The sequence below is a fragment of the Engystomops pustulosus genome, chromosome 8, assembly GCF_040894005.1.
Source record: "Engystomops pustulosus chromosome 8, aEngPut4.maternal, whole genome shotgun sequence".
NCBI lineage: Eukaryota > Metazoa > Chordata > Amphibia > Anura > Leptodactylidae > Engystomops > Engystomops pustulosus.
This window is the reverse complement of record NC_092418.1, coordinates 19,188,750-19,216,169: the sequence shown is the minus strand read 5'-3', so window position 1 is coordinate 19,216,169 and position 27,420 is coordinate 19,188,750. Positions and strand designations below refer to the sequence as shown.

Sequence of the window (27,420 nt, the reverse complement as noted above, 5' to 3'; positions counted from 1 at the left end):
CTCTCAAGCTGATCTGCAGTGTAAAGCATGGGGAAAGTCCACCATGAATTCCCAAAGTCGCCACTAATTATAGATCACTCCTATAAACCAGGGCTTAAAGGGATGTCGTTTCACGCTTTTTATTTCGCTCTACTACAAAAGCTCCAGAGTAATTTCCTCTGAATTCTGAGTCGATGAAATTAAAGTTACACTTGACTCCTTTCCCATTATTACCCGACAATTTTTTTCTTCCCCCGCTGTTACACAAATATATGACTATATCCGCTGCTGGAAGCCCAGACACTAATCCAGAGATAATGTTACAAAATGCAGATTAGGGAAAAGCAGAAAATGATATCTCGCTTGTTCCGGCGCAGCCTTGAGAGGTACTCTGATGTGTGTTCTTTTATCCTCGGACAATAGTAATCTACGTTTCAGTATCATAGAGGTGCACAAGTTCTGGGGCGGCACGGTGAGTAGCGCTTCTGCCTTGCAGCGCTGGGGTCCTGGGTTCGAATCCGGGTCAACATCTGCAATGAGTTTGTATGTTCTCTCCGTGTTTGCGTGGGTTTCCTCCGGGTACTCCGGTTTCCCCCCACACTTCAAAAACATACTGTTAGGTTGTTTAGATTGTGAGCCCGATGGGGACAGGGACCAATTTTTTGACATGCTTTGTGCAGCGCTGCGTAATCTGTGTGCGCTATATAAATAAAGAATTATTATTATTATTATTATTATGGTGCCCCCTGCAAAATGAGCTTTTCCTGGGAAAGCTGGGTGACAACTTCCATGATCAGTAATAACCACACTCACCCATCTTTTCCAGAAACAGCTGCAGAATTGCTGCAATTTTATACCATCAGATCAATTGTGTGTGTCAACTAATTGGGAGGTGGGGTGTAATTTCTTTAACATAAGCACTATAGGGGCATATTTTGTGTCCTCCTTTTCCTCTGCACTACATGGCGGCCTCCTGATCCCAGCGCACACACCCAGATCACGCTCTTCCTTAGATTGTTCGGCACACAGGATGGGGAGGATATAGAAGGAAACAATATAGACATTTTTCAGGGTCTACAAAACAGAGAAATCGAACCAAAAATAGCAATTGCTGCCGATGCGAAAAGATGCAGCAGAGCCGAGTGCGCTCCCCGACACTCTGACACTGCAGGCAGGAGTTGGCAATCTTCTGTACAATAGGTAATAATGTGAAAATGTCTGGTTCTACAAAGACTTGAGGTTTTATATCAATTTTATAGCCTCCAGTAACTGAAGCAGAGGTCTCTGATATTGCAAAAAATCCCAAACTAGTCCATTCAGTCAGATTTTTAGTTGTAGAAACTTCCATAGAAGATTCTGTAGAAGTGTTGGGAATCCTCTATCCTTTGAATGTCCTTCTATTAGGCTAAACATGGACCTGTCCCTCCACATCTGCTTCAATAATATACGGCTAATTTTATGACGTCTGCAGGGGTGAAGCTGTCTAGTAATCTAAGAATCAGGATATTTTATGGAGACATCCCACCCCTTTGCCTCCGGAGAAATTACAGCATGTAAAGATAGTGATCTGTGTTTATTTGCATGAATGGTGAAATTCTCCGCTCTTCCAGGTTATCAGGCTGACGCCACTCGCCTCGTCACTTGGAGGAGACGTGAAATCTGTCATTAGGGAAATAGCAAAATATGTGATTGTCACAATATTTTCCAAAAACCCAGCTGATAGCTGATGGATCCAAGACATTTTGCGGAGGAGGACTAGTCTTGCTACTACGTACCATGCAATTACTTTGTCTTGTAATTACACAGAAGTCACCAGCCCTGTAGTATATTTCCAGGCTCGCACTTATACTATAGGGAACATGGACAAAGTTCTTGTTTAGACAACCTCTTAAGAGATTGGGCGACTCTTTTGACTCATATTTATTTATATGACGCTGTGCTAGGAACACCCAGACAAAAATGGAGATGCTTACTAGAGAATTTCTAAAACTTTATTTATATCTTGTATAGTATGCCAAGGCAACACATATTAAAATGAGTTTTGCCACAGAAGTTGATTATCTTGGGCGTATTATATCTTTGAGGAAAAATACCCAAGCAGCTGAAACCTCTTGACCATTATGACCAGAAAATATATGAGATTACCAAAAATTACAATCCAAATTTATGAAACATTATAAGACCCACCACTTTCACCGTAAAACTGGAAATTATCATGCAAATTATGATTAACACCGCCATTTTATGACCCAGAATCGGAGTAGATCACATTCAGGGCAAATTTGACAAAGGAAATGTGATTACTCGATCCATTACCTGTCAGGATTTACACATAAAAAAAGAAAAAATATTAAAGCAATACAGTAATGGTTGCTCCCATTGGTCAGCAGAGATCATTATTGTGTCATTTAATAAGTTATACATAGGGGAAGATTTATCATTAAGTTTCTGAAGTAAAACTTCTAGTTGCCCATGCAAACCAATCAGAGCTCAGCTTTAATTTTATAAACAACTGTGGGAAAACGAAAGCTGAGCTCTTATTGGTTGCCATGGGCAAATAGAACAGATCTGTTCTAAGAGATTTATGATAAATCTCCCTCATGGCCTTGATCTCCTGTCTAGTACATCGGCCCATATAACCAGGCCATATACTGTAGTATGTTCTGAATTATTGTCATGGTAACATGACTGAATCCTCACTAAGACACTGCTTATAAAATGGTCGCCTATCAAAACATAGAACATGGACACTGTTTATTTCACTCAACAGATGGATTTATATTCTGGGATGTTATAGTGATTGTAACCCAGATAGTCACAATGTCCCAAATATTCAATGCATTATTGTAGAGCGAAATTCTCCATGACCCTACCCATGCTAAAAACGGAAACTATTGTGACAATAGTCATCTGTGTGTGACAGGAAAATGGGTGTTACAGTATTGCCAGAATATCCCGCTGGACAATTTCCATTCACTGATTTTAGATGATAAAAAATATGGAAATCTGAGCTACATAACAACACATGGCATCCCTGAATAATGTGACACAAGTCTGAAAATAGCCGCACGAGGGGCCGCAACATTTCGATGTCCACAGCTGTGGCCGATACGGTCACTCTATAAAGAAGATTTTCCATTTATTAAAAAAATTCGGGAATTATCTAATCATGAAGTAAATATCTGGGCTCCAATTTATAGTCTTACAAAATACATCGAGTAACTGAAATATTTCTGTCAAAAACATTGTCACCTAGCTTTGTTTCACAGAAGCTGTGATGGCCACCATATTGGTTATCACCCCAGCTTTCTCTATTGGTTTTATGAGGATAAACATGTGACTCCACAGTAAAGGCACTGTCCACAGCAGTTCTGATGGATCCTGTCCAATTCACACAGCGCAGCACTTCCCTTTCAAGGTTTTTATTTGTCACTTGTTTTTCTCACACATGATCTTACAGACCATCCAGCCAGAGCGACCCTGCCCTTTCTTATCAGGACTCAGCACTAGCGGGAGGAATGCACGAGAAGCAGCTGATATCAGAGGTCCTCCAAAATGCTAAACGGCCAAATCAACAGCATCACAGCAACCTATCAGATGTCAGCGTATAGCATTGTTTTTTGGAGTAATATAGTACCTTTAAGGCAGGCCCTAATAAAATCCAGTAAAGCTAAGACTGATGCGTTTCAGAACCTCTTCAGAAATTTTGTGAACAAATTTTACAACTACCCAGAGACCTTTCTCTTAGAGGCGGAATAGGATATTAATAGGATCTTCCAATAATCTCTGCTAGCAGCAGCACACATTTCGCAAATGGCCTGATCATCCCATCACTCAGGATGTGGAAGGATCCAACCGATCAGATAAAATAGAAAAAATACTGTACATGGAACAAGGAAAATAAAATTGATGATAAGCTGCATCGCACTATGAGCCAGTTCACAACGAAAATTACGTTTTTGTAAAGTTATAAATAGTTGTGACATAGCCCAGCTGGAGAAGCGCTCAGAATAGCTAAATTATTTTCCATTAAAGCCGGTCAAGTAGTTTCGGATCAGGGTCATGTTCATGAGGTTTTTCAGAACGTACAAGGAAATTGCTCAGATAACAAATACTCTGACCCAGTGTATGAAGAAAAAAGGTTACACAGCACAGACTCACCTCACCATACCACATATCAGAGGATCCACGGACCTAGAGGATACGGTAGCACCCATGCCGAAAAAACCCTCCACCTCCTGTGAGAGGAATAGAGCTTCATTGAGGATTAAAGAAATGTCAAAGCCTTTCCTAGGAATTTCTTGTTTTCATTTCAATTTGGACAAGAGCTGGATATTATTCTGTGGGACAACCAAGGTGTGACATGTGGTTTCTGAGATTTTGAGTTAAGCCACCACAGATCAGATTAAAATTATTCATATTGTGTATCATATGTACACTAATGTGTAACAGGCCCCCGGTTGTCCTACGACACCAGATTTTGTAAGTGAGGGGTCTCACGACTCTCTACAGAAATAACACATGGACTTTCGGAGAAACTGATCGTGCACATGTTTGTGGAAGAAAGATAACTGTTGGTGAGACAAACACTATGGAGGGCTTCACTTTTGGGGTGATACCACACATATATTACTCCTACTTTATACCCGAATGAGGGTGCATTCATATTGCATCGGAGATTTACAAAGTTAGGGCTAGTCCCCCACCCCGAAAGGTCTTTCTCCTGTGATGCTCCGGCTCCGCGTCCCTCTGCACGGCCGTCGCTCTCCAAAAATAGAACCAAAATGTAATACACTTATTGCATTACATACTGCACCTCATAGTGCCAAATGGCTCTGTACGATTAATATAGAGTTCCCTCTCAACTAGAGATATACATAACAGGTTAGAGTTAAAAATGCCACAACGCAAAGTAAAAAGCATAATTTTATTAAAAGTAGTTAAAAAAATACAAATTCATAATAAATTCATAGGAAATTACAACTATGGGGAGTACATGATGAATGGTGCTGGGATGCTGAGTAACATATATTTACAGATATATAACTGAGGTGCATGTAATATGTTTAACACCCAGAACAATGGTCAAACGATAAAGTGTATGTGCAAAATAGATGTAGATATTAGTTACAGTATTGCACCAGCCCTGACACGTGTTTCGGTCAACAGACCTTTGTCAAGGTCCCGTCAACAAAGGTCTGTTGACCGAGACACGTGTAGGGGCTGTTGGTGGGCAGAGTGCCTGTATAGTGGCAATACTAAGGTAACTAATTTCTTATTTTGAATGTGCATTTTTAACTAATTCTAATAAAATTATGCTTTCTACTTTGTTATGTGGCATGTTTTCTCTTTTTTTTCTCTTACGTGGTTCATATATCTGCTCAAATAACAGAAGCCAAAAATGGAAGATGCAAAAACAGAGACTAACTGACATCACTGCAAGTCAATTAATATCAATGGGAAAAAAATGCATCTGTTATTCATCCGTTTTAAACAGAAACTGCATAATATGAGCCAGAACGGAGATGGGATAAAATTAGAATATAACTAAAATTGGGAGGGTTTCTGAATGTATACTTACTATGGGTTCCTCCAGACACATGCACACACCACCCATAACTTTCTGAAGGGCAGTATACGTTTTTTAATAAGGTGCCTCTTCATGGAATATTACAGAAGACAGCTACAAATATGGAATTCTTTTCCACATACACCAGCTGAATAGAGGTCTAAACAACATGCACTCTCTGACGTATTCCCCTGAAGCTTTCCAGGTGAGTATGCCAAATAAACACTGTGTGAATTCAGTCTTACTCTACCCTAATCCAAAAATGTAACCCTAGGTTTCAACCTCAGGGACTTTGTTGGTCTGTGTGATTGTTGTCCTAATAACTTGGTCTGAGGGTTGACCTTGCAGAAGGAGCCATTTATGATATCAGCCATAAGGAGAAGTGGCCATCTTCATTTTCAGTCACTGCAGATGTGAAATTCTTACCTCGGCAGCTTCGTTTTTCCCATGCAGGGACCTGCTGTAATTATTATTTGGGGAATTGGGAGTAAGAAAGAACTTCCGTCCAGAGCAAAATTTTTGGTTTCGATTAGAACTTTTTTTTTTCTGAACTATTGAGAGAAATTTTGCCAAGGACCACCAAACTGAAACGGTTTTAAGATGGATGCCCCATCATCTGTCAAGGACATAATACTATAGATAGAAAAGGGAAAAATGGAGATCACAACAGGCAAACAGATTGATAATACTTGTAGAGAGCAGCCAGCATGTCTTGTGTTCCAGCAGGGAAAACACTCTAATCCTCCTGACAGATGGTTCGTAACGCGGTGATGTTTCCACACAGTTATCAGTGTTTACACAATGCTGGAAGATGTGGGGGGAAAAAATGAGCTAAATGTTTCAGGTCTCCCTCCCTGCCCAGATTCCTGACCCTCTGCATCCTCTGCACGCAATTTACATTTACCCTGGACGTGAACTGGTGGTAATGAACCTCAGTGTCTTCACATTATGTGACGTAACTGAAATAAAAGGCAATGATGGCCTTCAAAAGGGCAAGGAGGAGGCACATGGATCAACCTTTAGGCTTGCCCTTTTCTTTCATTTTTGAGACTTTTCATGCTCATTTGAGACTTTCTTTTGCACATAGGGCAGTCTCCCTTCAAAGTTTGCCATTGTCTAGTTTTCTGCAGTGTTCCCCGAGTTTATAACCTGAATCCAGATGTGAAAGTTGTGACTTTTTTTAAAAAGTCACAAACCTTGGCGCAAATCTATGTCTTTCCCTGACCAGGCAATGAAATGAGCTGAGACCAAATGCCATTTGTATCAAAAAGGAAAATTTGGTAAGATACATCTGACCAGCAAGTAAGCCAAGAAAAAAAACCTGACGGACAAAGCCAGACTTATAATACATGTGCGCCTATGTGCGTTGTCCAGAGCTTTGTCCTGGCTCGTAGAAGAGTATCCGAGTATCTACCTTTTTATTACTGAATGTGACTTCCCTCACACCACAAGATGATGCACGGCTTCCAATGATCTTATCACTGAAGAGTGGGGAGGAAAGGAGGTAACAACTGCTCTAAACTTATATCAGGCTAAGAAAATGGTAGTCACTATTCAAGTCAAGCTGTCACTTATACAATTAGATGTAGGAGAATTCAGTTCAGAACATAATAATTTTGCTACTAAAACAATTGTGGCTTTGGGCAGACAAATCACGAAACGTCTCTTCAATCAACCGATAGAACAAGCATAAAACAGCTGTGAACACAATAATCATCCATCTTGAGGAATAAATATTTCATTTTTCATAAAACACAAACATTTGTAGTCCTCAGATATGTAAACCCATGTGTGATTGAGTAAGCGGTGGAAAATGTGATGTGTGTATGTGGGTGATGTATCTACCCGCTGAACTGACTTATTTGTGGACATGTGGAACCACTTGAAGTTTAATAACAGAGATGCTTGGAATTGTTTCCACCTGTAGGACAGAAGATGTGGAATTGGATCCTCTATCATGTAAGGATGGCTTAAATCTATGGACGATGCTAGACGAGAAAATGATGGAAAGGGTGATACTTCGCTGTATGTACACCATCATGTACCTCTTTGGGAAATATCAGACAATGTTATCAGTGAGGGGCCATGAATGAAATCTCTGCACATTTCTAGAATTAAGGGGTTGTGCGGTGCCCCATCAATTAGCTTTCCGTGACTGAACTTAACAGGGCTTTCCTGTATCATAAATTTTTGTGGTATTTGAAGACTCTCTATGTGACCCCAAATAAAGAGAAGGATACTTACTGGTGAAAATGCTAAGGATGGAGCCTCAATAAGGTGCACCTTTTCCTAAAAACATACCAAAAGGTCCTCAAAGATTACATTTTTCTCTTATCCTCCATGGAGTTGTACTTGTTTCTAATTAAATTGTCAAAGATCGAAACATAAGGAAAAACTAATCACATAAAGTGTTTGTTGCCCTCAAGTGGCTTCCAAAGAATGGTCATCTCTGATGTAGTCAACAAGGATACAGCAATGAGGAAACAATATAGAAAAAATCACTAAGACTGGACTGACGTAGGTCAGATATCTTGACACCATCAATGTTATAGAAAGTCACATAACATCCCGTGGCTCCATATGTTATAAGCACTAGGGATATTGGCCCATAAAAAGTTTATTGTTCCCTCATAAACCAAACTGATGTTAGATGATCTTGGTTACACATTGATAAAACAACTGGATTTACAGGTAATCTGCTTCCCCTGCCCCTCAATTACTATAAAAGGTGCCTATATTTTTAACTAATAAGAATCTATTCAGTCGTTACGAAAGATGAAGGCCTTGAATTCTCTTATATGTAGACAATTTAGAAGACATATTGGCCACAAAACGGTCTTGTTCTACGTCTCTTCAGAATTGATGGAGGCCCTTAGTGGTCAGACAGATCAAAAAGTGATGGTATAACATAGTGTTATATCATCAGTTTATAACAATGGCTCGATCTATTCCCCAAATGTACCACAAACCAGGCCAGAAGGTGCCATATAAGGGATGCAGGAAACAAAATATTTGACTATTTTAGGTATTTTCATATGTTGGTCGGAAGCTCAGACTAGTAGAGATCAAACTAGGACCTGTGTTACATACATGTCTTGAAGGACCTGGTCCTGGTATTTGTGGCCATGACGGTTATTATGAATACTGATAATATTGGGGCACATTTACTAAGAGCAGTGCAGTCTGTACTATGAGCAGTCTGCCTGTGCGTAGTGCAAAAGGTGCTAGATTTAGGATTTCTGGCGCACGTTCTGCATAAATCCGGCGCCGTCTGCACTGCCCTGACAGAGTGCACCACTTTTTTTTTGGTGGACACTTCTTAAAAACCTGTGCGAGCAGTTTGTACCTAAAAGAACATGTCCGACAGAAACATATCGGACATGTTTACTAAGCGCACGGCCTTTAGTAAATGTGCCCCATTGTGTAAGTCCACTTAATTTCTCAATGCTTCAAAGGTATTGAAAATGTTAATGGTGTAGGAAGAATTTGTCTACTGTACTCTGGTAATAACTTACCTCAGCCTGACCTGGGTGTCACCACTTTATGGTGTATACCTACTTTTACAAGGGTAGCAGGAACCAGGAAAGCATGAGAAACCCACATTTCAGGTATTAAAGCTCTCTTAAATAAAATAGTCAGCAGACTGACGTCTCACAGGATGTTTAAGCTTATATGCCGTGTAGGGTAGGTTCACATGAGACTGTAGTGCTCCAGAAGTTGTGCATGAACTTTCCTTGAAAATAAGCAATGTTTGACAGTAGTTTAGCTACTGGATGAAGAATGGTGGCTTACATGCTTGCTACGGATAGATTACCTAACAACCAGTGTTTTCAATGGGTTGTCAGGTAATGTGTCCCTAGAAACCAGTCGGTTGACAAGACAAGAAGAATTGAAGGGACTGTCCAGGAAATGTTGTCAAGGAAAAACATGGCTGACTTTTTAGGTGTAAATTGAGGTAATGTAGAGGGTGTGGTTGTCCCTGGGCCCAGGTTATAAACCACTACTAAACAGGTACAGTTTTTGCACTGAGGCCCAGAAGCTTATTATACCAATGGCCACTCAAATACGCCATGACACAGACCATGCGTAGTACTGTAACACAGACCCATTCAGTCTAATGAAAATGAGCTGCAACAACAGACACAACCCAGGGACAGTTGTGGCCCTGTCCATGGAAGAAAGAAGCAATGCCTTTAAACAACATCTTAACCTTACATAGGCTTTTCAATCTCATCAAATAATATCAAATCACTTAGGTGATACCCACTGATCCGATCTCAAAAATGGGCCCAAGCGGGAGTGGACAGCAGTAAAAGGGTACATATGTCCACCAACCCATATGTCCACATCTTTACTATAAAGATGGCATAATCTTGTGTTATATCATCTCTGTGTAACATGGTGATATCCCTTTAATACATTTTCATGAAATATCTTCTTACAAATTCCTGCATTTTTTGGAAAGGGATGGGAAAAAAAGTACAAAACAGATGCCCAGTTCTGGCGAAGCCCCCGCTGACACGTAAGTATTTCGTAAGTGCAGAAACTCTGCGCCTTATCCAACCCTATAAATGTAGCAGAGCTGTTTATACTGCAGATAACGACTCTTATCTTTCCCATCAGTGTACACCAGAACGTTATGTAAGTACAACACGGGATCCCTGGACCTTTCATCAGGCAGTCAATCAATCATCTCTCTGCGCACGCAGCACAAAAACATCATATATATGAACAATTTTCCTAAATTCAATTCCTATACAATCAAATAGCAAACCAATTGCATCATCAGTGAAAAACGTAACAAGTCCAGTCAGAATAGGGAAGCCTTTGGACCTATATTTTACCTATACTGGGAAATTTGCCCTTTACTCTATCGTGTCAAATGGCACAACACATACACAAAGAATCCAAGCAGAGCTGCAGTGTAAAGCATGGTGTTATGCCTTATCTTCCCAGCGGGTTGTGGGAAAATGAACTAAATATTATGCATGAATGGTGCAAGAAGCTCTAAAAGTACAACTTTTAGTCAGGTTACTTTCGCAAAACCACATGACAACTATGGATTGTCCAAACTGGAAAACCCCTTTGATATACAGATACCAAATCTGCTTAATATATAAGATAACCCCAAGATAAAACCCTATTCGGACAATAAATTAAATCCCTATTGTTGAGTGTTTTGAAATATATCTAAATATAGACGCAGGAGAGGAAATTTTAGTCCTGGGGTGTGGGTTCTTCCTCAGCGGGAGACATATCCTGCAGCTCCACCAACAGAAAACAAGTTGGCCCCATCCATTGTCTCTGAGAAGAAACACATTAAGGAGGGAGAAAATGAAAGTTTCCACAAGAGAAAGAGTGAGGTAAAACAAAATGGCCGCTGTGACTATAAAGTGAAGTGACGCAGGGGATCCATTTACATGAATATCTGAACACTACAGAGGGTCCTCCAGAGCTAGAATTGCTGCTTGTGGGGGGTCTCTGTTTCAGCTCATTAAATGGGCCCTTAGGTCCTGTTATTGACCAGGAAGGGCAGTTTCAGGTGAATCTTAGGCAACACTGTATGGATTGCGCACCACACGGATCAGAAAAAATTTAAGATCCTGTTTGGAAACCATTATGGAAGATCAGGATGAACAAGTCCTGCTTAAACCCCATTGTAGTCAAGGAAGACGAAGTGTCAGTTCCTGTTTATGTCCCAAACAAGGTCCCATCATGATCATGGACCAGGAAGACTGGATGAACAAGTTCAGGCCGAGGAAGATGAGGATGAACAATTTTAAGTACAAGAATATGAGGTTGAATAGTTTTAGATCCTTTTTGAGCCCTATGATAGACCAGGATGATAAAGATGAACTGATTCAGGTTCTACTGAGGCTCAGGAGGATCACGGTGATCAGTTTTTGCCCCTGTTCAGGCCCCATTATAGACCAGGAAGATCAGCATGAACAGTCTTAGACCCTGTTTAGGCACCATTTACACTCAGGATGAACATTTTCAAGCCCTTTGTGGGCCCTATTGCGGACCAGTAACATCAGGGTGATCCGTTTCAGGCACTATTTGGGCCCCATTGTGAACCAGAAGGATCAGGATGAACACTTTCACGACCTGTTTGTGCCCCATCATGGACCAGGAAGATCAGGATGAACAGTTCCAAGCCCTGTTTAGGCCCTTTTTATTCTTATGTCAGCATATTTTTGCAATGTCACCTTATGTAATGTGTTTCCTTTCACAGCCGTGCCTTGAAGGACAAACAGTTGTAAGTCAGCTGTGGAAGGCTCACGTACAAATCCTGCCACATAAGTGATTGCATAAGGTGAAAGGTCTAGATTAAGCCTGCACCCACCCTCCACAATCCGGCTCTAGAAAAATGCACTAACAAAGGCGTCTCTGTGCGGTGGCCTGACACATAATAGAGCATAGTCTTAGAGGCTAAAGCTGGATTGTACATTCTGCTGCAGCACAATGAAATGCAATACGTTGGTCTGATACCGCTCCATCCCTTACAATAATCCAAGAGCCAAGGCTCAACCAACCAACTCCCCCAACGCCATAATAAACATCAGTGTTACATGGGAACCATGGCTCCCCCTTCTGATATAGAACGTGACTGGACTTAGGGCTTCTGTAATGTACCACATCAGAACAGTCATCAACCTCAACGTGTTACAGAACAGTGGAGGACTTACCGTACTTATTGAATTCATTCAGTGTGATAGGGGATGTTAAAGACTTCAAAGCCAGACTTGTTATTACAGGGGAAGGTCCAGACTACAAAGACAGACTGCTGTCATAGGGGTGGTCTAGACTACACAGCCGAACTGCTGTCATAGGGGCGGTCTAGACTACACAGCCAGACTGCTGTCATAGGGGCGGTCTAGACTACACAGCCAGACTGCTGTCATAGGGGTGGTCTAGACTACACAGCCAGACTGCTGTCATAGGGGCGGTCTAGACTACACAGCCAGACTACACAGCCAGACTTCACAGCCAGACTTCACAGCCAATTTAGACTACACAGCCAGTCTAGACTACACAGCCAGACTACACAGCCAGACTGCTGCCATAGGTGGCGGTCTAGACTACACAGCCAGACTGCTGCCATAGGTGGCGGTCTAGACTACACAGCCAGACTGCTGTCATAGGGGCGGTCTAGACTACACAGCCAGACTGCTGCCATAGGTGGCGGTCTAGACTACACAGCCAGACTGCTGTCATAGGGGCGGTCTAGACTACACAGCCAGACTGCTGTCATAGGGGCGGTCTAGACTACACAGCCAGACTGCTGTCATAGGGGCGGTCTAGACTACACAGCCAGACTGCTGTCATAGGGGTGGTCTAGACTACACAGCCAGACTGCTGTCATAGGGGCGGTCTAGACTACACAGCCAGACTACACAGCCAGACTTCACAGCCAATTTAGACTACACAGCCAGTCTAGACTACACAGCCAGACTACACAGCCAATCTAGACTACACAGCCAGTCTAGACTACACAGCCAGACTGCTGTCATAGGTGGCGGTCTAGACGACACAGCCAGACTGCTGTCATAGGGGCGGTCTAGACTACACAGCCAGACTGCTGTCATAGGGGCAGTCTAGACTACACAGCCAGACTACTGTCATAGGGGTGGTCTAGACTACACAGCCAGACTGCTGTCATAGGGGCGGTCTAGACTACACAGCCAGACTGCTGTCATAGGGGCGGTCTAGACTACACAGCCAGACTGCTGTCATAGGGGCGGTCTAGACTACACAGCCAGACTGCTGTCATAGGGGCGGTCTAGACTACACAGCCAGACTGCTGTCATAGGGGCGGTCTAGACTACACAGCCAGACTGCTGTCATAGGGGCAGTCTAGACTACACAGCCAGACTACTGTCATAGGGGCGGTCTAGATTACACAGCCAGACTGCTGTCATAGGGGCGGTATAGACTACACAGCCAGACTGCAGTCATAGGGGCGGTCTAGACTACAAAGCCAGATTTCTGCTATGGATGTGGTCCAGTTAACATAGCCAGACAGTTTCTATATGGAGCAGTCCAGACTACACAGCCAGACTGCTATCATAGGGGGCAGTCTAGACAACAAAGCCAGATTTCTGTTATAGGGGTGATCCAGACTACACAGTCATACAGTCAAGACTACAGAGCCAGTCTGCTCTTATAGAGGGCACTCGGGGCTATACAACCAGACTGTTATATGTGCCACTCCAGACTGTTGTAATAGAGGACACATCCAGTCGGCAGGCACTTGCCATCCATAGCCGCCAGTGCATTTACTAATCCCCATTTACACTACAAACAAATTTACTGTACACAGCATGCAGTACATTGTCCCACGGGGATATAACAAAACAATGAAGCTTCACAAAAAGGTCTCTATATCAGAAACACAGAAAAGTACACAGGAGTAGTAAAATTAGTAACAATGAGAGAAACTTGTACAACAGTGGGACACCAGGCTGCTCTTCCCACACGGAGTTAGGTTAGAAAGTTATGGAGGCTTATGGAGAACATAGATCTATGTTTTGTCTATATCGACCACATCAGCTATATATAAAAGGCATCCTAAGCAACCACAACAGCAACTTAAGTTTCTCCCTATCTCCATTCACAGCCAGGAGACAGGAAGCGGGATTCTTCCAAGTAGATCAGCTCCCAGATCTATCTGCCCTTCCACACGCTCCTTGGCCATGGCCTGTGACACACAGCTGTAACACAAGGAGCAAAGCATAGTAGGGATCATGCAAATATTCAGTGGGGGATGGAAAATCCCATTTAGAGACAGCACTGGTAACCATCTACATGGAGGGAAAAATAAAAACCTTCTGACACTGTCCATTTGTGATGGAATTTATAGTTATGTAAGTTTTGGGATCTGATAGATTGAGAGTTATCGAAGATATAGGACTACACTTGGCTCCCTAAACCTTGGTGAGACAAAAGCCTATTATGAAACGCAGGTTCCTACGCACACACAATGGCTTCTGACTTCAACGGGATAAGATCTGTGGTCTGGATCGGGGCCAGATTTGTGTAGATTTGGGTGATAGCCAGTAAGGATGTATTTCCAACATCACCGATTATCAGGGCATAGACTAGGTGCACCACCCCATCCTGGGCGGAATTGAAGGCCATTTCTCCTTGATCAAATCTGCCTCACAAGGACAAAAAATACAATGAAATGATGGGGCTTTGGGAAGTAAGGAAACCGTCCCCTGGGTGGTCCTTAAGCCAGTCTGGCGGCAACTTGGGAGTCAAAGACATGGATGATGTGAACAACACCTTTGAGCATGAAGAAGGTCAACCAACAAGGTGCAAGAGCGGTCAAAATCTCGAATTCCCCGGTCAACGGGAGCAAAAGCAAACAAACATGTTTAATCAGTCATTGGGAACCTTGAAAATTCGGCTAAAAGAGTCACATGGTCCGAGAGAGCAAGGTTCTCAGGTGGAGAGTGGAAAGATACAGTAAAAGCATTGCGCTACGAGATACAAGGTGAATATACTTGAACTTTGTACTATATAGAGGTGTAATGGACTTCTTCAGCTACCATAGTAAAGCATACATTTTATTACCATCGGTATAAATGCACCACAATAATCGTCAGATAAGGTTGTCTTCTTCTGGATTAGTGGAGCGTACCATTCTATGACTGCATGGGCCCACCAGAGGATCTTCTGTTACTCAAGTGGGCAAGCTTGACCCTTGCTACACCAATCAAAAACTGAACCGAACATCCCAAAAATACTTTAAGGTCTATGGAAGAAACCTGTGATTATTGCCAAGGCCAAGGCTTTCTCCATTTTTATTAAGGCATGAAGTAGTGACTGGAATTCCTAGGTCTCACACGACATCCACACAGACCATTATAACCCTCAATTTGGGTTACTGTCTGTCGGATTTCTATGGTTCACTATTGTTTCACATCATAGGCCCACCAGAGGATCTTATAGTACCCTGGTGAGCTAGTCTAACCCTTGGTACACTATTCAAAAACTGAAACAAACTTCCTGAAATCAAGATGGTGCTGGTTGAGCCATCTGGACATATTCAGAGCTACAAAACTTTGACCTTGATCTTATGGAAATCCACCCGAAATAAATCAAAACTTGGACCACACGTACTAAGAGCAGAATGCATATCTAAGTGGCAATTGTCCACCTCCGGTGGTGGCCCTTTACTAGATACATTCCTCATCCACACTTGGTAAATAACAGAGGAGAGTCTCCAATAACATTACACCCCGAGGGCGAGTTTCTTTCAGTGCATGCTCTGTTGACAGCAGCAACATCCGGCTGCAGCTTAGAGTTTGTCTATGGTAAAGAGGTAAGGAATCTACCCATGACATAGCGTGGAAAAGAAGAGACATGACCGGAACATGAGTCGGGTGCAGTCATGTCACGGATCCATTTGTATTAAGACTGAGTGGGAAAAAAGAATGTCTTCTTAGAGGGTGTGCGTGCCATTGTGAATTAGTCCTTACAAGAAGACTTTCTTGACATTGAATACTATATTACTAGTACCAGTGCCAAAGCTTTAATTTGTAGTCTATAGGGTAATCAAAGCTTGTATTAAGCCCAAACTGCGATATGACCAATTAACTTTATCATTGAATGTCAATGTGACGTCTGCCCAAGACCTTGTCCAGAAAAACAAGTTTGAGACAGCATCCAAATTTGCCCAATCTAGACCTGCTTACATTGTGCTGGGTGCCGGCTGCAGACAGATCCCAGTTGCATGGATCCAAGGAGATACAATTAAGGAAAAAGCTGTTGCACTCTGTTGCAATCCAGTGAATCAAGGGTTCATCAGAAATATATGCAACGTTTCGACACTCGGTCTTTGTCATGACATGAAGTCACAGCATGCCTGCATGTAGGATGGGGAGGATTTGAAGTCCATGGAGGCTGCTGTGACTTCATGTGATCGTATAGATGCATGGGTACATTTTGCTAATGTAAGGAGGCTAAAGGACCTGAGATGATGTCAGCCTGGTCACATGACATTAATGCTGAATACTGAGAAAAAGTTGCAGGATTCAGCCCAAGGACGCCATGCCCTCTGCCACCTGCATCCCTTTGCCACTGGACTGCAGCCACCTGCATCTCTGTGCTACTGGACTTCAGCCACCTGCATCCCTGTGCTACTGGACTTCAGCCACCTGCATCCCTGTGCTACTGGACTTCAGCCACCTGCATCCCTGTGACACTGCACTGCACTTCAGTATTAAGAACAGATCTTTCCCAATCAATTATAAGATTCTCGATCTTCACATCCCCAGTACAGATCACACAGCTTAGCATAAGAAAAATAAACTAAGATGAAAAGCGCAGGATATAATTGCAATTAACTAGGAAACAAGATCCGGCGGCTGCCGTGTTCTCAGATAATTAGTCTGAATTGTACAATGAACATATGACTGTGCGGCTTTGGCAGGAAGATGCAGATCCTCACAAGCCTGACAACTAAGAAACGGGGAAGGTGGAAAGGTGAGTGAAAAGTGAGCGTGACTGGTCTGCAGATGTATAACAATGCTGGATACTAAGTCTAACGATTTGTGTATACAGCTACTATTCAGACTTATCTAAAATCACCAAGAGGAATAATCCAGCCAAAATGTATGAGAGCCTGGGGGGCAGGGTAAGTCTTAGGGCAATGATGGTGAACCTTTTGGAGATAGAGTGCCCATAGTACAACCAAAAACCACTTATATGTTGCAAAGTGCCAACATGACAACATAAGCAGTAACTTATTGATCCCTGCTGTATCACAGGTTTCAATCGTATTGCTGTCCTGAGTTCACCAATACAATAGAAAGATTATGGAGAACTTGGATTCAGGGACCCCTGAAGAGGAACAATCAGGGTTGCCAGAGCAGACGCTCCAACAATAATTTCTGTCCACACATGCTTCAAAATGGTGCTGAGCATGGCACGTCCTGGGCTGCATTAGACCGCAGGAGGAAGCCCTGAGTCCTGTCTGGCAAACTCTATGTTGGGGTTAAGGCCTGGGTGCCCACAGAAAGGACTCTGAGTGCCACCTCTGGCACCCGTGCCATAGGTTCGCCACCACTGTCTTAGGGGGAGAGGGTCTTACTTTTTCCTTTGAATTTCATTCACCATCGTGAATGCAACCCACCGCTACCACTACCACTACTCTTTGGACATTTCCCAGAATTCCTTCCTGGTCCTATTAAAGCCAGGGATTAGCTGAGCAATTATTCCCTATGCGTCAAGAGGAAACAGGACATAGACAGACGCGAAATAACCGGAAAGATCTACCATGTTATTCAGATCACTCAGGTATCAAATTCAGCTGTAGGGCAAACATATAAGTAGTATGGTAGGATCTGTCAACAGTAGCTGAGGGTTTCTAGGAAATAGAAAATGTATAAAGATAAAATGTTATCTGCATTTGCTAACAGACATGACATTTACTTTCACGGCTCAATTCGGTCAGGCCCTATTGATTTTTTTGGTCTGGAAACAGGCAATAAGGTAATAATAGCAATCTTCCAAGAATCTTATTATTTGAGGATGTGTGTTGCGTCCCAGCTGTCTGTCTGTGTTCCCCATAGACAGAACATACAGTTACCTGCAGTATATCACAGTGACAGTAGGTGTGATCCATAGAGATGCTATATTCAGCCTCATTATACATGCTAACTCAATTATTCCGCAGTCCCAGTGCTGAGGTCCTGACACCAGAGACATGGATAATAACATGACTTATGCACTGGACATTGGAAGTGCTGCACACAGTCCTCAGCAAGAAGTCGATTTAGGACATTTAACAAGGCAGACACATTACCTGGAGCCTGACCTGGAGGTCAATAACCATCACGAGGCCCTGAATTCCAGTGCTGTAGGACATTGATGTGTTTCAGAGACGATATTGAAATTTTTAGAATGCTTAATTCTCTTAACCTCCCTATGTCCACTCATAACTTATGGTAAAATCACAGCATAACAGAGGTCATCCCAAATATAACTGTTGTAATAATCTGATCATTGTGGGTCTGACTCCTCGAATCAGGAGAGGAGAGGTCCTGGTCCCAGTCCCTGTAGCACCAGCATCAGTAATACAGACTGCAGCCCGGTGTGTTCAGCTCCCCAGATGCATGTCAGTGTATAGAGGGATGATATCCAAGGACTGGAAAATTTTAAACGCATGCAATGTAACCCTATATCACTGCCTAAAATCCCCCGCCCTAGCCTTATATACTCCATCATCCAGTGGCCAGCATTATGGCAGGTACTGAGCAGTGAAACACATTACACTTCTATTTCCATCAGTCGCAGGTCACTTTGGTTCATTTAGAAAAGACGAATTGACCAGATTTCACGCAGTTCCCCTCATCCTGAACTCTAAGTTCCCGTCTCTGCTTTATGTCAGTGCAACATTTCAAGGATACAACAAATCCCAAACTACGAGAGCAAAGTATCAGGAAGCAGGGGGGGGGGTGCAGGGGTAGAGGAAACAGACCCCCGACTGAAAGCGGAGGCCCCTGGGATATTGTAAACACGGAGAAAGGAGCTTGTAATGCAGTTCTCCAGCTAATGCAGCAAGAAAACCAGTCACATCATTGCTTTGATCTTTAATTTTGTGTATACACCCCTCCTCACCACTCCCAAACAAGCCCTGTGATCAGTTGGTAAATGCAGAATTGGGGATGGGGAACTTTCCACTGTACGCCCCATCTTAATTCTGCATCCTTGTACTAATTACAGGGAAGTATTCCCTATCGTGTAACATGGTGAAGGATGGGGGTCCGCCCGCTGGGGCCCTCCTGATTGCAAGAACGTTACCCCTAATGAGAGGAGTGACAGGTTGAGCATGTGCCCTGCCATTCCATTAATTGCCTATGGGACTGGTGGAAGTAGTACACGACTCAGCTATGCCTGCAGTGCCATAGGGACTGAATGGAACAGGGGAACAGGAACCCCTATCTATCCCCCGGTAACCTCTCGCCGACCTCCACGACCATCAATGCGCTGCAAGATCATGCTAGGCGCCATGCGAGGGAAGGGTCTTGACCTCCTGGGTCTTACCTGTTTGCCATTCTCTGTGCTGTGGTTATTCTGTAGCTGGTCCTCGATGCTCGTGTCCTCCTTTGTCTTCCATATCTCCCCATTGTTGTTGCCCACTGTCGGGGAGGAGGGGGCACTTGAGTTTGGTTGGGATTCAGGGTGCGAGCTAGATTGTGAAAGGCGGCGATACTCATCTCCTTCTCTGTCTATGACCAGCAATCGCGTCTCGTTCTCTATGGCTTTAATGCGTTGCACTACCTGGGAAAAAAGAATAGCTGCAAGTTACTACACAAGCAGGGGACTACTTTATACACCTCCCCAAATTCCCAACAATATCATTCATCTTAGTACAGATTACACCTTTGTTAATCCAGTTCCTCCTGACACAGGAGGACTTGTTGCTTGTTTGCCCCATGTTAGAGGGTTAATGAAGATGAGGGTATGGCTGGGTTACATGGGCTACTTTCATGGCACCTACAACTTTGCAGCACTATTCCACCTACAGCAAGCATAGATTTTGAGAGACATAGCTTAGTGGACCTCGATTGGACAAGTGCCGGACCCTCATTTTCAGAAGACAGCTTTCATCTGGATGCCGCCTTAGTGCGTGAGTTTGTTTACACATATTTTAAGGGCAGCACTATAGAAGTCTACCCCCAAGGGTCCCTGACATTCAACACACCCAGGCTTATTTATGGAAAAGCTTTTCTTAGGGACAATGATCATTGTTCTCCAGGTTTGGGCACTCGGCCCTTGTACAGGTTCTCAGCGCTTGGTTCCCTTAAAAGTAGGACAGAAGTTCAAGGAGAAAAAAGTTTCTAAAGTTTCCTAGAAGCTTCTACACCACACACTTCCGGGGTTTTATAGGGACTGTGCTGTAAAGGGCGCTATGGGCGGCACATGAGGAAAGAATTTACCCGGTTTTCAGTAGGACTGGGATTATATTCAAAGATTGCGGCATTTACTCACACTGCTGTAAGTCAAAGCTATAACAGTCTTCTGGTTCGATAGTACAGCAACCACTCAAAATAGAGGGAGGGATTGTGGTGAAGCTTAGCTGCAGGCAGCTAAGAACACAGCAGTGTGAGGACAAATCCCTAATTTGCTCAAGAAGAATAGTCCTGCATCCAAATACACAAAGGTCTGATTATACATCTCTCCAGGGTCAATACCTTACACTGGCTGAAGAGAGCACAGCAGTGTAGGGAGCATTCACACAACAATCCTGGAATATAAATCCATATATATTGTAGTCCTACTGATGCTAACAACAAAGACAAAAGTCTAATTACACATCTCTCCAGGCTTAATACCCAACTCTGGTTGCAGAGAGAACAGAGCACAGCAGTTTATGGAAACACTTCAGTACAATCCTGGAATATAAATCCATATATCACAGTCCTGCTACTACTAACAACATACACAAAGGTACATACTGTATACATATCTTTCCAGGCACAATACCTAACACTAGCTGCAGTTTAGTGTGGTCAAACAGTTCACACATTCCCTTTAATTGTTTGCTAGACAATTAGTGACCGGTCATCACCCACACATGACAGGACATTATCTTCACTTGTTACCTGCGTCACAGGGAGGTTTTCCTCCACGCCCCTCACCATCTCAGCGCATAGCTATGTCCCAATTCCTCTGAATGCCTGATTATGTCTATACAATAAGGATTAGACACCTGAGAATGTCAGGTGGATTGTGCCAACTGGGCAACATCTCAACAATGCCAGTGTGTGGCCACCTGCGAAAATCACAATCCATGTATCGTGGATGTATAAAGGGAAAGACAACTTTTTGATTATATGATCGGTAAGCGGCTGTGTCGTGCCCCTCCTATCTCCTAGGGAATGGTGGTAGCTTTAAACCACCATGCATTCACCTATAGACACAACTTTTGCGATGATCATCCTGATCCTCCTGATTCGTGAACATAATCCTGAACCTACAGTTAAGATCACTGAATTTGTCTACTGTGCAGTCACACAGGATGAAGTGGAGTCTCATGGCTACCTGGAATAAACAAGACTTTGTTTTAGTCCAGAACAAAGTGCCCGCTCCACTTTCCACTGCCAGGGGGTAAAAAATAAGTAAATAACAAAAATTAGGGGGAAAAAAATCCTAAAATCCCAAGACGTGAAGTGATGATGACAAACCCAAACACAATGTTATTCAGAGATCAGTGACAATGAAAAGAGCGAGGACAAAGCCAGGGTTATGTCAGCGACAATGACACGGGCAGACACAATGTGACACTGCCCTCTTAACCCCTTCACTTATACTGTTTACAGGGGACATGCAGTCCTTAAAGGGATGCTAACGCTACAAAATAAGACAAGATACTCATCTTGTTGGGGTTATATATGGGGTATGCAATGTCCGGGTACCATATTGGACACATGATAAAAGGGGGCACCACTGATGCCCTGGCAGCTAAAGCTGGGAACAATCAAGACTATTAAAGGGGTTGTCCAAAGTTTATTCCCTATCTGCAGGAAGATTGTGATGACCATAACTGATTAAGAAAACAGGAATCTGGTCCCCTTTAACAGCAGGTCTAGTATACACCCTGGCACTCATTCTATGGTATTCAGTCCCCTAAGCAGTGCATGCTCTGCATACCACTCTGTTGAGGGGAATAAGACCCCATAGGTCCTGAAGGTCAGACCCCCACCAATCCCTCAGGTGTTTAGATAATTTTCTACAGTGTATCTATGCAATTAAAATGTACGATTCTATAAGTCAGAGAAGGCCTCTACAATGTATTACAATAGAACGTACTCATTCACTGACAGCAAACAGAGATGTTGCTGTTGTGAGAATCTTAAAAGCGATACTTCAGTTTAACGAGCTATTACTAGTCAGAGTGTAAGGAATGAGATGTGAGAGCTGAAAGTGACGTCTCGGGGGCAGTTATAACGTCCTAGCCCATGTTTACTGTCACACATATGCTATGTGTGCACATTATAGAAAGTATAAAGGGCAGAAGAATAAACTGACGGATTTCTTAACCAGACACTATGAAGCAAAAGCAAAAAACAGCTGAGGACTGCCCTATAAATAGGGAGCAGCCATAATCATAATGCTGGCTCATAGCAGCCAATCAGATCACAGCTCACGTCTTCTAACCTGAGCTAGAGAAATGAGAGCTTTATTCTTATTGGTTGCTATGGGCCTTCCTCTCTATCTACCACCTCTACCTGCATCACTAAGCAAATCTGAAGCCTAAACTACTGAGAAAAAATGGGTGACAACCCCTTTGGGATCTAGAATGGATGTCACCAACACTTCCCAGGGGAAAATGTATTAATCCTGTCCCACATTTAGACAGATTTAGAAAAGATAGGCAGACACTGTGCTAAATTTACCACGTTATGTGACTTTTTTTTTTCTTACTGGTCGCAATAGGGGGCAGGACTCAAAAATACTATCTGCAATAGGGGGAAAGATTCCAAAATGCTAGCCACAATAGATGGCGGGACTCAAAAATATTTATTGTTTTTAATGCACTTAGAGCAGAAAAATCCTTCTAGACAATCACTTTAAGAAATATTGAGCAGATTGTGATTCGATAGTCAAGCCCCTTTTTAGAGCCATCCAAAAACATCTAATAAGTGCAAAAATTTGCTAACATAGACAATATATTTGGCTCACAGCATGTACGCTAGTATTTTGGCATACTTTTCTTCATAAGTCTCCACCACTAAGTGACATATCCTCTGTCACTTTAAATTCCCCATTCCTGCTATTTCCCAGTGACCCTTCCTGCAATGACTCCTTAATACAATAGTCTCAAGCCCACAGCAACTCATTTGTGGCAGCATGTTATTAAATGACCTGCACAACACGTTTATGTTGGCCTCAAATTCCCCAAAGGTCACAGACGCCATAAGTTACCATGAAGTCAATTGTATTACACTACGAGCCCCTGGGCGTTATAATCTATAAATAAAGCTTTGTGTCCAAGCTGTGACTGAAAATATTTTACGATGGACGCCTCATGTCACAAGGAGACGCTGAAGCCAATTATTGTGGAAAGAGCTGCCATAATTTTAAGAGATGTCACCTCTCTCTTAAAGGGCACCTACCACCACAAATCTACCTATAAAGGTAGATTGGGTGGTAGGTGGATCAATGGGACGTGAGGATAGCCCTTTTAAGGGCTAATCCTCACGTCCCCACACTTTTTTGATAACTTTTATTATCCCTATATTCAAATTTACTTATGCGGCTACTGGGGCGTGGAGTAGCCGCATCTGAGGTTACACGAGGCGGCTACTCCACGCCCCGGTAGCCACTTTACCCCTCCTACTCACCCATCTTCGGCGCGCAGCTACGCAGAAGAGCAGGCCCGCGCCTGCGCGCTCACTGCTCCGAAACAGGCGCGGGCCTGCTCTTCTGCGCAGACAGCAGGATCGCCGGACGAGGGCGCGCAGCTACGCGGAGTAGGAGGGGTAAAGTGGCTACCGGGGCGTGGAGTAGCCGCCTCGTGTAACCTCAGATGCGGCTACTCCACGCCCCAGTAGCCGCATAAGTAAATTTGAATATAGGGATAATAAAAGTTATCAAAAAAGTGTGGGGACGTGAGGATTAGCCCTTAAAAGGGCTATCCTCACGTCCCATTGATCCACCTACCACCCAATCTACCTTTATAGGTAGATTTGTGGTGGTAGGTTCCCTTTAAAGGAGTTCTACACTTTTCTCTCACTCTCCTTTCTGTTCAATAATAAGGCCTGGATAAATGTGATTTTCGTGGTCAGGATTAGACATTGACACTAAAATGGTTCCAAGAATAGCTGATGCATACTATGGCAGACCCCATTTCCCCCTTTTATACCCACCATCATCTAAGAAAGAGTTCTGACAATGTGGCAGAACTTTCATAATAGACAAATAGCAGACCATGGCCACTACTTATGGGGCAGATTTACTTAATCGGTCCTGTCGCGATCCCCGAGGTTCGTCCTCCGACGTGGATTCAGGTCTGCCGCAATTCACTAAGGTCGTGTGTTCAATTTCCTTCATGTGCTGCTTCCCCACTGAGGTCCGCCGCAGTTCACCTTCTTCTTCCAGGTGCATGTAAGTGCTTGATCTTGCGACACAATTTCGTTTTTAAATTCCGCGGTTTATCGGAATCCAACGGGTTGGATGCGCCACAATCCGATCGTGTGCGCCAAAAACCTGGGGCAATTCGTCGCAAAAAGGAAATATTCAGGAAACCCGACGGAATCACAGTCCGCCGACCCTTAGTAAATGAGCCCCAAAGTCTCAGTACTGAACCTTCCTATTACTAAAAGTCTTTGGGGCACACTTACATACCCGTCCCATTGACGCTGCCGATCCGGAATGTCAGACGAGGTTTCGGAGCTGCCGCGATTCACTAAGATCATGCGTTCAATTTCCTGCATGTGTCGCTTCCCTGCTCAGATCCGCCGGAGTTCACCATCTTCTTCCCGTTGCATGTGAGTGCTGATCTTGCGACACAATTTTGAAAGTGAAATTCTGCGGCTTGTCCGAATCAGTCAGGTTGTCCGACAGCCACGCCCCCCATTTGCCGATGCGCCACAATCCGATCGCGTGCGCCAAAAACCCGTGGCAATTCAGTGCAAATCAGAAACCTGAGGGAAATGCGTCCAATGGACCCTTAGTAAATGTGCCCCTTCGTCTACAATCCCTCTTCTATATAGAACAAAATATCTTGGAAGAAAACCTTAGGTGCCAACAACCTAGAAACAAATCTGCTGGTCTGAGGACCTTGGGCAGGTGCGCCACCAAAAAGAGTGGGTCGGAGGCTGCGGACTGTCACACTTAGTAATGCCAATCAGCTGCCAGGAAGGCTTCACCTCAGGGGTGTAATGGTGTGAATATGGAGTTCAATACGGATGCCTGTTTGCGAGGCTGTACAAGATGTTTTCAAGCATCTTAAGATATTCCCAGGAGATCTGTGTTATCTCGGGACTCATCACTGCTTTTACTTTAGAGCCCGACTGTAACAAGAGAGAAAAAGGCACCAGAATTGTTCTCTGGTTTAGTGTTGCCTTATATTTACATGTGATTCTTTTAGGATTGGGTGGTGATCAATCCTGTAATGACACCATAGGCATATCCGAGAAGTGTAGTGAACCCATGCATCAGCCTACACCTCCATACATTACATTTACTGGAAAATTCTATAATTTTATAATCATTGTATACTAAATAATAATTCTTTATTTATATAGCGCACACAGATTACGCAGCGCTGTACAAAGCATTTCAAATTGGTCCCTGTCCCCATGGGGCTCACAATCTAACAGTATGTTTTGGAGTGTGGGAGGAAACCGGAGTACCCGGAGAAAACCCACGCAAACACGGAGAGAACATACAAACTCTTTGCAGATGTTGACCTGGGTGGGATTCGAACCCCGGACTCCAGTGCTGCAAGGCAGAAGTGCTACTCACTCAGCCACCGTGCTGCCCTACTACATATATCTAGAAGTGGGGCCCCTGCTCATCAGAAGCCCCTTTAAAGGAGATCTCACATCACCACTAGAGGCAGTGAGAAATAAAGGAGATTTCCTTGAATATGTAAAACCTCCAGGGGGCTGGGGTAAGTTACGGTAAAAAAGTACATTTATTTACCCCGCTCCAGTTCCCTCTATTCCCAGGGTTCTATGGTTCTTCTGGGTTTTTAGACTGGAAACTAGACAATGGGGACCTATTTCCGGGCCCCACCACACCTTTCTTTATAAAGTTCTGAGGGTGGCAGGAAACTTCACTTTTTCACCTAATACAGTGGTAATAAATGACCTGTAGCTACATAAATTTCGCATCAAGTGACCAATGATCAACTCAACCAAATAAAATGTTGCAACCACAACTTCCACTGTTGTGGATACTAGAAGTTGCAAGTTTATGGTGTCACCTCATAAACATACATTAACAGAGTCCACAGACAACAAAAGTTAGGTTAGGACACAATGTAAGGTGGCCTGCAAATAGGTAGATCATCTATCATAACAATCAACAGCAGTCAGACATGGCCGATCTTCACTGCTGTGCGACGTATCAGTGCGCAAATATACGTCAGCGCACAAAAGATGACAGTGAGATCAATGTGACAGGTACTTGCTATACACACAACTCAGTAAATACTCGCATTTCCATTTCACATGCCTGTGGTATGACCATAATCCCATGACCAACAACCTGATTATACCGATACACTGCGCCAACTGGATCTTCTCCAACTTTACATAATCCACTGAAAAGTAGCCAGAACTTAAAGAGACTCTGCTCCATAAAAGCTGCTTTCTAGAGTAGGAAGGGATCATTAGGACTGTCATGGGGAAGAATAACACATATAGGAGAAGTGGTAAACCAGAATTAGGGTTATGGTCCCTCACCATGTGCCATACCATCACTATATACACATACTGTCACCATATACAAATAGTGCCGTACCATCACTATATACACATACTGCCACCATATACAAATAGTGCCGTACCATCACTATATACACATACTGCCACCATATACAAATAGTGCCGTACCATCACTATATACACATACTGCCACCATATACAAATAGTGCCGTACCATCACTATATACACATACTGCCACCATATACAAATAGTGCCGTACCATCACTATATACACATACTGCCACCATATACAAATAGTGCCGTACCATCACTATATACACATACTGCCACCATATACAAATAGTGCCATACCATCACTATATACACATACTGCCACCATGTACAAATAGTGCCGTACCATCACTATATACACATACTGCCACCATATACAAATAGTGCCGTACCATCACTATATACACATA

General features: G+C 43.3%; 1 protein-coding gene across 1 annotated transcript in view; it reads right to left on the bottom strand.

Annotated features, from left to right (window-relative positions):
• The window catches only part of NHERF2 (NHERF family PDZ scaffold protein 2), a 50,124-nt gene that overhangs the window by 18,718 nt on the left and 3,986 nt on the right, over positions 1–27,420 (bottom strand). The window contains exon 2 of the mRNA XM_072120008.1: positions 19,604–19,840. Within this exon, the coding sequence (XP_071976109.1) occupies positions 19,604–19,840 (237 nt within the window). The remainder of the gene's footprint in view (positions 1–19,603; positions 19,841–27,420) is intronic.